This window comes from Capra hircus, chromosome 29 (assembly GCF_001704415.2).
Source record: "Capra hircus breed San Clemente chromosome 29, ASM170441v1, whole genome shotgun sequence".
Lineage (NCBI taxonomy): Eukaryota > Metazoa > Chordata > Mammalia > Artiodactyla > Bovidae > Capra > Capra hircus.
In genome coordinates this window covers 45558886-45571135 of record NC_030836.1, presented here as the reverse complement: position 1 = coordinate 45571135, position 12250 = coordinate 45558886, and the positions used below count along the sequence as shown (strand labels likewise).

Genomic DNA, 12250 nt, shown 5'->3' with positions numbered 1-12250 from the left:
GGCCGGGGTTGCCATCATCCCCTAAGCCCGAGGTAGACCCCACCATCAGCCGATCCATCAGCTTTTACCCCTGTGCCTTTGTCCTTCCCTCTGTCTCGAAGCCCTCTGCATCTCCTCTTCCCTGGCTAACTCCGCTCACCCTTTAAGACCCACCTACTCCAGACCATCCTCCCCAATCCCCTTGCTCCCAATTGTGTACATCTCCACTTCTGCACTTAGTACCTGCTTCCTTGATTTGAAAACATCATCAATTGCAAGAAGCACGTCATTTCAAGTTTTTGACGGGGAGGGGTGGGATGTGTGTGTATATTGTTGTTCAGTTGCTCAGTCATGTCCAACTCTTTGTGACCCCATGGACTGCAGCACGCAAGGCTTCCCTGTCCTTCAACGTCTCTCGGAGCTTGCTCAACACTCAGGTCCAATGAATCAGTCCATGAAGCTTTATTCAATGTTTGCATCCACTGGAAAATGCCTCCTGACGTTCACACCTCCTCTCACTGAAACCAGTGCTCCCAGTTTACTTCTTGCCCCCCAGAGCCCACAATGAGACCTGACACAGAAAGATATAGTCAGCATTTGATGGGTGAATGAGTGACTGAGTGAAGGAGCCCCACAGTCCAAGGTGGCACATGGTGTCTGGGGTAGAAGATGGCCAGAGTAATAGGAGGATGTGACAGAAGGCCTCCGACTTCCTTTCCTCCTGCCTCTCTGAATCTCTTCAGCACCCTAACTACAGTCACTCACTGGCCTGGGGTTTCTGAAACAGCTCCTGTTCTAAAACTTCTGTCCAGTGAACTCATTAGGCCAGAGTCCCTGTGAATTCTGAAAAGCCCCCCATCCTGCTCCCAGAGGAGCCCCAACCTCCTCCACACTACCTGCAAACCCAGAAAGCCCTTCCCACCCACTGCCCAACCTGCAACCCAGGCAGGGCTGAAGCCAGGATTGAGAGAGAGAGCCGCCAGGGACCTCTCCTCACTGATTCCTGGGACCCTGGAAAGCAGCTCCTGGAAGTCTTGGCCTGGGGAGGCTGTGTTTTGGATGGTGCTGCCCTCTGGTGGTTGAGGGGAGGTCGATTGTCAACTTGGGTTTTCAGGCTGGCTTCAGTCTTTCTCAACCGGCCTTTGTCTGGTGCCTAGACGGTGCCAGCCTCTGGCTAAGGTGCTGGGAGTGAAGGAGGAGTGGAATCCCATCTCCACCCAGCTGGCAGGCCTGCAGATACAGCCATACCTGGCATCTCCCCTGGATGACTAATGTGTGTTGCAAACTTAACATGCCCCACGCTGAGCTCTCACTCCCACCACCCTGCCCAGTCCAACCTGCTCCTCTCCCGCCTCCCCTTCTCAGCCGTAGCTCCTTCACTTTTCAAAAACCCAGGAGTCATCCTCCATTCCTCTCTTCCCTCACCTGCTCCTGTGCCCCCTCTCCTGGCTGTCATCCAGCTTGTTCCGTTGACTACTGGTGGGTCTGTCTCCAAAGTATTGTTGTTGTTCAGTTGCTGAGTTGTGTCTGACTCTTTGTGACTCCATGGACTGCAGCACGCCAGGCTCCCCTGTCCTTCTCTATCTCCCAGAGTTTGCTCAGACTCATGTCCTTTGAGTTGGTGATGCCATCCAACCATCTAGTCCTCTGTTGCTCCCATCTCCTCCTGCCTTCAGTCTTTCCCAGCATCAGGGTCTTTTTTCAGTGAATCAGCTCTTCCCATCAGGTGGCCAAAGTATTGGAGCTCCAGCTTCAGCATCGGTCCTTGCAATGAATACTCAGGGTTGATCTCCTTTAGGATTGACTGGTTTGATCTTCTTGCTGTCCAAGGGACTCTCAAGAGTCTTCTCCACCACCAAGGTATTGATACATCCCAAATCCTTCCACTGTGCCCTGGTAAACCAGATCTGAGTCCCATCACCTCCTGCCTGGCATTGATGCCTGCACCAGCCTCCACCCTGCCGCTCCTCTAGCCAGAGTCTTTTACAGAGTCTTCACAGGCTGAAATGTAACCCCATCTCCAATGACCACCCCTGTGGCCCATGAGACTTGCGGTCTGGCCCCTGCCCATCGCTCTAACTCAATCCTCCTGCCCCTCCCTGTGCCCTTTAGTCTCCAGTCTCTCTGATCTTCCTTCTTCACTACAACTAGCCAAGTTCATTTCTACCTCTGGGGTGCTGACCTTCTAATTCCTCTTGCCTGGAATGACTTCCCTTTCACTTCCTTCCCATAAGGCAGATTCCTGCTCACCCTGCATCCCATGGGTGGAAAGGTTCCTGTTCGGAGGGCTCTCCTTGGTGCCCCTGTTTGGTGTGGTCACTGCTGCATTCCTCACACTGGATGCCAAGTTAGGGCCACAGAAACAGAACTCAGGTCTGGTGAGGAAGAAGGCCCCCTCCAATGAACCTGGCAAGAGGATATGTGAGGAGGTGGCAGGGTCAGGAAAAGAGAGGAAGAGTTGGCGAAGGTCTTGAACTTGACATTGTCTGCACATGAGCAGGAGTGAGGTCGGGGGTGAGGACTGGCATGTGCCAAGGCCCAGGAGCACAGATTTCCTCTTGCTGGGGCTTCACCTCTGTCTCCATCCTGGGCTTTGAAGAGCCAGGAGGATGAACTTGAGGGTGTCCCAATCCATACAGCTCACCGGGGGAGAGCAGACTGACTGGGAGAAACTCCTGCTTAATGTGGGCAGCCACCTCCCTGATGTCCCGGGCCCACATGGTGCCAGGCTCTGGGTGGGACGCTGGGACTTCACCTCGTTTACTCACTCACTCGTCCAACAGTGTACCTGAGGTCCTACTACATGCCAGGCCCTGGTACTTGGCCTTGGGCATCCACCATAGGAGAGAGGGCGAATCTATGGGCAAACCATACATAATAATAAACACTGACGCTTCCTGGGTTCTCTCCATGTGCAGGCCACTGTTCCTAGAACTCAGATGATCTCATTTAATACTCGAAACATCCTTATGAGGCAAGTGACAAGTTATGGTTAGGGCTGGGAGCCTGCTCGGGTGAAGTCGGGGAAAACCTGAGGACTGGCACTTCCGCCAAGGACACAGGCCTTGTGCTCCTTCCTGCACAGTCCAAGGGCCTTTGATAGCCCACAACTCTGTGCCAGGCTTCCAGGCCGCTGCTGCGCCCGACCCATCTCCCGGGAGCAGCGCCTCTCCCTGGAACCTTCCAGAACGTCGCAAGTCTCAGCGCCGCCCGGGGCCGCAGTCTCCCTTTTCCCCCTTTGAGCCTCAGCGAGACGTGGCCCCGCCTCTGGGTCCGGCCCCCGCCTAGGCTCCGCCCCTCCAAGGCTCCGCCCATCCCCGCCCCTTTCACAGGACCCTCTTGGAGCCTTCCCAATGCGCATGCGCCTCGTCTTCCGCGACTCAGGCTGACCCGTGCTGAGCTCTTACCGCTTGTTTGTGCCTTGACCTTTGAGCGTCTCAGTCAAGGTCTTGGAGCCCCCGCCGGTCCCACTGTAGCCTCTGGTACTTGCCGTGTCAGGGAGAGGGAGGATGGGTGTGGAAAAGCCGCTCGCTGGGTGCTTTAGATCAAGTTACTTGACCTCTCTGAGCCCTGCCTTTCTCTTCTGTACCCCAGCCTGGCCTCACTGAATTGTTTTGAGGGTAAATGAAGATGTGTGTGCAGCGTTGGGCTGAGGGAGATGTCTTCCTGAACGGTCACTATTACACATCCTGAGGACCTTGGACCCCACTTGTGTGTCTCCCTCTCAGCGTCCTCCATGGTCTTTCTCTCCTTTCATTTCTCTTCTCCCCTCCCAGCTTCTTTGCCTCTTTCTCTGCCTTCCCTTTTCTGGGTCTTTCAGGGTGTTTCTCTCTGGGTCTGGGTCTCTCTGCCTCTCTACCTGTCTTGCCCTCCTGGCACTGCCATGGCGCAGTCTGAGGGCACAACAGCTGGGCTTTCTGCCCGCTGTGGCTCTCCGACGTGGGGCAGGTTTAGGAGACAGCAGGCTGAGCTGAGGGCAACTCTAGGTGCTCCCGGACCTTGGGTGTCTGCTCTCACTGTCTCCTACCTACACACTGGTGTCAGCGCTGAGGGTTCCTTTCTGGTCTGGGCCTCTGGAAGCGGGGGAGGTAGGGTGACTCTCCGCAGCAAGTGCCAGGCCTGCTCTGCTGCTGGCCACCCGAATGGCACTTAGCACAGAGCTGACCTGGGAGGGCTGGAGGAGCTGGAATTGGCCTTCTCCCCAGGTCTAGCTACCTCATTTGTGGGGTCCACTGCAAATAAAGCGTACAGCCCCTTTTTCAAAAATTAAGAATTTCAGGGGACTTCCTTGGTGGCCCAACGGCTAAGACTTCGTGCTCCCAATGCAGGAGGCCCAGGTTCGATCCCTGGTCCAGGAACTAGATCCCAAATGTGGCAACTAAGAAAGAGTTGACATGGGACAACTAAAAGAGATCTCACATGTTGCAACAAAGATCGAAGATCCTGAGTGCAGCTACTAAGACCAGTACAGCCAAACTAAAAAAAAGAAAGAACTTCAAGATGATGACAACAGCACATTAAACTAAGTGTGGGACCCATCTGAGGGCAGGGCCCCATGTGACTGCATGGATCACTCACCCATGCAATTGGTCCTGCTTCCCTTTCCTATAAATCCACCTTTCACTGTGCTCAGTAAATTTCCTTATCCCTCCACTCCTGGAGCAGATGGAGGGGAAGCCAAGCTAGCTAGGTCTAGCCCCACCCTCAAGGAGTCCAAAGTGCCATGGGAAGGGCTGTGGGCACACACTCAGCCTGGTTGCTCAGGAGGCATGAGAGACGGGGGCGGGAGGGGGGAAGGCCCAAGTTCCGGAGTCCTTGGCCCAGTGTTCATGTATCTCCCAGCTCTGCCTTCACTTCCTCTCTCTGAGCCTGGGCTCTGTTATCTGTAGAGCGAAGACACCTACCCACTCCCTTCCTTGGGTGGAGTTTGAGTGTGAAATGCCATTGCTTGTACACAGAGGCTAGGAAGTGAGGCGGATAGGTTTTACTAGCCAAGACACTCCAGGCCAATGTCCATAACTCAAGTTTTTCATCTTTAAAATGAGGGTAGGGCTTCCCTGGTGGTTCAGTGGTAAAGAATCCACCCGCTAATGCAGGAAACAGGGTTGATCCCTGATCCGGATCGCACATGCTGTGAAGCGACTAAGCTTGAGTGCCCCAAGTATCGAGCCTGTGCTGTGGAGCCCAGGTACTCCACAAGAGAAACCTCACAATGAGAAGCCTGCACATCGCAACTAGAGAGTAGACCCTGCTCTCTGCAACTAGAGAAAAAGTCCATGCAGCAACGAAGACCCAGCACAGCCAAAAAAAACAAAAACAAGATAACAACAGCAGAGTTGCTATGCATTTACAGTAGCCAAGACATGGAACCAAAGTAAATGTCCATTGACAGATGAATGGGTAAGAATGTGGTGCACATATACAATGGGATATTACTCAGCCATAAAAAAGAATGAAATAATGCCAGTTGCGGCAACATGGATGAACCTAGAGATTATCACAGTAAATGAAGTCAGGAAAAAGACAAATACCATGCGATATCATTTATATATGGAATCGAAAAGATGGCACAGGGGACTTCCCCGGTGATCCAATGGTCACAATGGGATGCTTTCACTGCCATGATTCCAGGTTCAATCCCTAGTCAAGAAACTAAGATCTCGCAAGCTGCATAGCACAGCCTAAATCAAGGCAATGTGACAAGTGAACTTATTTATGAAACAGAAACAGACTCTTAAGACCTAGGAAACAAACTGTTGTTCAGTTGTGGTTATCGAAGGGGAAAGGGGGTTGTTGTTCAGTTGCTCAGTCATGCCCGACTCTTTGACTCCATAGACTAAGCACGCCCAGGCTTCCCTGTCCTTCAACATCTCCTGGAGTTTGCTCAGACTCATGTCCGTTGAGTCATGAAAGGGTCTAGGGAAGGGATAAATTAGGAGTTTGGGATTAGCAGGTAAAAACTACTAACTATATAGTAAATATAGCCTGTGCCACTGTATAGCACAGGGAACTATACTCAATATCCTGTAATAAACCATAATGGAAAAGAATATGAAAAAGAATATTTATATATATGTGTATAACTGAATCACTTTGCTGTATACCAGAAATTAACACAACATTCTAAATCAACTATACTTCAAAAAAAAAAAAAAAATAGGGTTGCTGTAAAGATTAGGAGTTACCATGTGTAGATACTTAAACAGTCTGGGTCAACACATAGAAGGCTCAGTAGATGCCCGCTGTTTTTATTATTTTGTTGCCTGTGAAAGGTATAATGTCCAGGTTAATCCCTTCTGATTGGAGGAGAAACAGGAAGGGCTTCTGGAAGAGGTGGTGAAGGAGGATAGGTTTTCATAGCTGTGCTGAGGGTGACACGCCCTGAATGCAGTGACCCTGGGGGCTACAGAGGTGCCTGTTCAAGGCCTCTGGAAGCACCTACGGCCAGCCTGGTGCCAGATGGTGGTTAGTGATGCAGAGATCAGTGGCACATGACCCTGGAAAGATACACATGACAGCTTAAGATTCCTGTATACAGAAGGTATACGGAAGGTGTACCAGCAGAAGGCCCAGAGATAGTGGAGTGAGTTACAAGGGTGAAGAGGAGTTGTTTAGCTGCCAAGTTATGTCCCGACTCTTTTGAAACTCCATGGACTGTAGCCTGCCAGGCTCCTCTATCCATGGGATTTCTCAGACAGGAAGACTGGAGTGGGTTGCATTTCCTTCTTCAGGGGAATCTTCTTGACCTAGGGATTGAACCCATGTCCGCTGCACTGGCAGGTGGATTCTTTACCACTGAGCCACCAGGGAAGCCCGGAGAGGAGGGGGTAAATGATGAGGGAGCTTGAGAACTTATCCTGAGACAAACACACCAATGGGTTTTAAGTAGAGAAGTAGTCAAATCTAAGAGAAATGTTCTGGCTGCCAACAAGGCAGATGGGGGTTGGACTGCAGGCTTAGTCTCAGGGCTCGGGCTGGAGTCAAGGTTCTGGAAAATGGTAGCTTCAACTAGGGTGGCAGGCATGAAGTTATCAAGAGGTAGATGGGTTTCTGTGATGTTTAGAAGGCAAAACAGGACAGTCTGCCTTCCTTGGCAACGTCAAACATGGCCACAATCGCAGCCATCCTCAGGAAATGAACTTGGAATTGGCTGACTGTCCAGGATCCCTCTTCCAGAATGTGCAGAATTGGAGATGGTCCTTAACAGCTCGGCGAGGAGAATGGGCAGGGGCCCCCCAGATCCCCTGAAGGGAGAGATGCGAGTCTTCTCAGGACCTCCTGGGTGTCATCTCAGCTCCCCTGAGATGGCACGGTCAGGTCTGAGGTCAACAGCGGGCAGCATGCAGGACACTCGTCTAAAGGTTGGAGCTTGTACTCAACAGGCAGGACCCAGTGGGACAAATGCTGATGGAGCCGGACACAGACCTTGCTTGGTGGCCTCGAGGAGGCACTGTCCTTGAGAGGCCTGTTCTGTAGCTGCAGTGCGTGGAGGTTGGCCGTGGCCTTAGCTACTGGCTCTCCAGGGATGGCCAAAACAGAAATCCCCAGGCCCGTGCATAGGGGAGCACCAGAGTCCTTCCAGCTCTCCCCAAGGACTCAGCAGCACCTCTCCAGGCACTGCCTTGTGGGGAGGAGTCGGGGTCAGGTAATCTTATGCCTAAATTTCCACATCTATTAAAAAGTTCCCTTTGATGCTGTAAAATTTAAGCAAGTGCTGCCTTCGGACATTAAAAAAAGGCAAAGTAAGTCACAGAGGCACACAGCACTTTCGCTGCCACTCAGGGATGGGGGAGGAACTGCGGGCCTCAGGGGTGGGAGGCTGCATCACCTTCAGACTTCCTCTTTCTCATGCACGCGCGCACACACACACCAAGGCAGAAAAGTTTTTGGTATTTTTGTTTTGGTTTTGAAAGCCTTTTTATTTAAAAAAAAAAAAAAAAAACAAATAAAAATATTTCCCACTGGAGGCTATTTCTTTTTTTGTCTTTTAAAAATTTTTATTACACAAATATCTCCCATTCCCACATGTCAGAGGAAAGATGTCCTTGCTCTTTGTAAAACCAATCATGGAGAACGTTTAGAAAACAAAAGTCCACCTAGCTTCCCTCCTTTCCCTGGCCCCGAATAACCCCAATGTGTCAACTGAGATAGCGTGACTTGTCCTCTTAATGCTTACATTTAATTTTTTTTTAGCACAACATTGGAGATTGACTCTAAACCAGCAAGAAAAAAATATATATTTACAATATTTCTCGGAAAACAAAAACACAACCAAACCCTTTAAACATAGTGACTTTAGGAGTTTTATTTATGGAGCAGTTATTTTTTTTTAATCACCAAGTGATTTTATATTATATATATATATAAATTTTCTTCCTTTCCTTTGTGGTTTTTCGCCCCGGTGCTTGGAAAGATGGAGGCAGGGTGTCTGGTCCTGTGGTCTGCGGAGGGCAGGCTCTCCTGGCAAGGCTGTGTCTACGACCAGATGGCAGGAAATGTGGTGGAACTCCCGGGTTCCTCTGTCCCCAGAGAGAGACATTTCTGTCCTCCACATGGACCAACCCTCACCTCTAAAAACCATTTTCTCCCTCACAGTCCCAGAGAAAGGGAAGCACAGCAAGGGCCCAGATCCACTGGCTGCCACTCCTGGGCTTCCTTTTCCTCTGACCAACTCACGTGCGCGGTAAAAATGCTTATTTTTCCAAACGCAAAACAACAAAAATAAAAGCCAAAGCCCAAAACAAACCGTCAGCTTGGAAATCTCTGTGGGTGAGATGTCCCAAAGTCAGAGGCACTCTCCCGGAACAATCCCTGCTCTGAGGGGGTCTCTCCACCTCCCCTTTTATAAAAAGACAAGAAAGCAAAACAAAGTCATCTTTTCAGTATTTTCCACAGGAGCAACCGAAAAAAGGCAGGAAGCTTCCAATTATAGGTCATTAACAATAACATTAATAAGGTTTTTGCTCAATACCCAGGGTTCTTGACAGAGAAGTTCCCCTAACTGAGGCACTCTGGAATAGGTCACTGGCATTTCCTCAAGGCTTCAGCCCCAGGTGGCTGGGGCCTGGAGACCATGGAAGGGGCAGAGGGTCAGGCAGCAGACTGCTGCTCTAAGGTGCAGCAAGAGAATCAGCAGATTGGAAGAAACCGACACAACGCCACCCCCTCCCAAGACCCAATTTTCTCCCAGGAGGCCAGTCAACGCCAGGGTCAAAGCTGGGCTAGGTGGCAAAGAGGGAGCCCCTCTGCCTCTATTGCTTTGGAAGTGGCAAGGGGGCACATGGCGTCTCTCCTTGGGGCGGCTCACACTTCAGACCCCTGGTGCCTGGGCTCCTTCCCTTCCCCCACAGGGCTTCAGGAGGAGGAGAGCCTGAGGCTGGGCTGCAGGAAAGGGGCTGGGAGGGGACGGGCTGGGTTCCAGATGGTGGGGCAAGGTTGTGCTATTGCCTTCCTTTCAGATGGGGAGCGGCGTGCAAACCCGCGTCTATTGTTTATCAGCTCTTGCCACAGGCTGCTGCTACTGAGCATCTCCTCACACACTTAAATATTGACCCAAAAGAAATCCCGACCTTTCGTTCCATTTTTTTTTTAAAGTGCAAAAAGCTCTCTGCTGCCCTATAGAGAGGATCTTTGGACAGGCCGTTCAATGCAACGTAAGAGGGGGCAGCTGATGGGGCTCGACACAGGGCAGTGGAGAGGGAGATGCCAGGCTCCCCTCCTTCCCTCCACACACACGCTTAATACACTCAGCCACACACACAGAGGCACATGCACACCCCCTTCCATGGCTGCAGGCAGAGGGCAGGTGACTGGCTTCTAAGCAGGACTCCCCACCCCTCCGAAGGCGCCGGATCAGTGAGCCGTTGAAGCTAGACACAGGCGTGGGCTCGGATGGCTACAGGACCCGAGGCCTGGAGCCTGCCGGGGGCAGGTGGGGACTTGGCCTAGTTCTCTGACCCCCCCGGCTGGGGGAGACAGGCTGCTCCCTCTGAGAATAGACATCCTGGGAAAGCCCTATTCAGGCGGAAATAAGGAAAGTGTGAAAAAGGGCAGGGCAGGCCAAAGAGGAAAGGGATGGGGAGATGGTGCCTGTCTCAGGATCTGCCTGGGAAGCAGTAAAATCGGGTGTCCCTGGGGTAGACAGTTCCAGCTCCTCTGAAGAGCCTCAACCCCAGTAAGTGCAACAAGGACTTCATAGAAACTAGCAGGAAAGTCTGGGGTGGGGGAACCTCATTCTGCGAACTACCATGAGCATCAGACAGGATCAAGCTACAAGGAGAGGAGGGAGAGCACAGACACGGACAAGAGGTGTGGACACCTCAACAGCACCAGTGTGATCTGCATGGGTCTGGCCTTCCTGGGGCCGCTGGCCCCTCCTGTGTAAGCCGGGAGAGTGTGACGGAGGAGAGACACGCACTGGACACCACGACGAGAACCTGGCCACGGAGACAGGGCTGCTTTCTTCCCTGGGAGTTTGCTCAGAACCAGGCGCTGCTGGGGACCATGGATGGGGAGGAGGGCCCCAGGGCCCAGTGCAGGTGACGGCTGCAGACACCCCAAAGTGAGAACCCGGCCTCCTGGCCGACGAATGAGTGGGCGGGTGGGCGGGCGAGCAAGCGAGCAGGCACTGTGGCAGCACACAGCCTGCGCTTTCCCCTTGGGTCAATTTGCTACTCCCTTCTCCTCAGGAGGGAGAGGAACAGGCCGCTAAGCCTGGGGTCCACCCCCTTCTCTGCCCTGACTGTAAGGGAAGGGCTCAAGGGACAGGAGAGCAGAGAGGGAGTGTGACGCTGGCCTCGGAGCCCGTGCAGGGGCAGGAAGAGAGGCTCTCCTGGCTGGGGAGTCAGGGGAAGATCGGTTTCCTATTCAGTCTGGGCTGGGTGTGTCTTAGCTGATCTTCTGTATCAGCTTCTCGTCAGACAGGCAGTAGAGACTGTTGATGGACAGGTCTGAGATGAAGTGCTCGCAGGCTTTCCGAGTGATCTGCTTGCATCCTCGAAGGTCGATCAAGGTGACGTTGGCGATGCGCCGTAGGTAGATCAGGGTCTGGTCTGTCAGTTTATTGCAACCTGTGGGGAAAGTGACCACAAGGACAACACTGCGTACATACACTCAAAGGAGCCTGCTTCTGACGCTCAATTTCCCAGCTTTCCTCAAAAGGCTAAACAGAAGTCCCTCTCTTCCCCTTAACCACCGGGCTCAGAGCCTGGATGTGCTATCAGCACGGCAGCCCCGGAAGGCCCCTGCCACCTACTCCCTGCACTGCAAAGCCGCCCGACCTGCAGCTGGGTGCTGCCTGTATCCTCAGGGCCCTGACAACTGCTCAAGGCCTTGGTCCCCGCCAGTTACAAAAGGAATGGAGTTCCATGTCTTGTCCACATGTGAGGAAAAGAATTAACACGGTTTAGTCAACAGCCCATGTTCTTTCTGTTCTACTGGTCAAACTCCAAGAAGGGCTGGGCTTCCAAGGGGCAGAGGCACCATCTGTCACAAAACAGTGCCATACCTGCCATGTTGAGCTCTGTGAGGGAGTAACGAGTGGAAGACCCAACAGCGGTGAGTAGATTGGAGGACTGGTCTGTCAGGTGGCTGCAGTGACTGAGGTCGAGTCGAGACAGGAGGGGCATGTGGCGAATGATGAGACGAAGCGTGGCATCTGTGATGTCAAGGCCCGCCAGCCGGAAGTCGGTCATGTTCCGGAGCTTGCTGCGATTGTCCTGGCCTGCAAAGGCAAGAGAAGGACCTAGATCTAGACTCTTAATTCTAGTTCAGCTCAAGCTGCAGGCAGCCTCAGTCATGGATACTTGCTGGCCGGGCTGTGCAGGGGTTAACAAGCAGAACTGCCCACACCCAGCCCTGCCTGCAGGGAGCGAGCAGTGTGTGGGGGCCGTTTCCAGGAAACCAGACACGTTTTCTTTCTTCTCAGCTGCTGGATTGTGCCTCACTCACACAGCAAAAGGGTATGTGTGGAATGCTCCTCTCCTTCCCACTCCCCCACACTTTTCTAAACCATCAGGGAAACAGCCTTCAACGTTCCACCTCAACCATGAAGCCTTCCCAGACTTCCTCAGGCTTATACTCTCTAACCCCCAACCTCCACTGACCCACAAAATGGACTCACTCCTTCCTTTGTAGGTAGTTATCTGTAAATAGTTAACTGTGCTTGTACATAGTCCATCGTCCTGTTTTCAACTTCCACTTTTCTACTTTTTAACAGTGTTATTTCTGGGACTACCTGAGCTTCTGGGAATGCTGAAAGGAGCACAGGGAA

The 12250-nt window shown here is 52.3% G+C and overlaps 1 protein-coding gene across 3 annotated transcripts in view; it reads right to left on the bottom strand.

The window, feature by feature from the left end:
• Window positions 8259–12250, bottom strand: part of KDM2A (lysine demethylase 2A) — a 91325-nt gene continuing 87333 nt past the window's right edge. For 2 of the 3 annotated variants that reach the window (XM_018042869.1, XM_018042868.1), the window contains exons 20-21: window positions 11486–11701; window positions 8263–11048 (exon numbers count right to left, since the gene is read on the bottom strand). In XM_018042869.1, the coding sequence (XP_017898358.1) occupies window positions 10867–11048; window positions 11486–11701 (398 nt within the window). In that variant the 3' untranslated portion in view covers window positions 8263–10866. Of the gene's footprint in view, window positions 11049–11485; window positions 11702–12250 lie in introns of all 3 variants that reach the window. The other variant, XM_013975985.2, reaches the window with a different exon arrangement.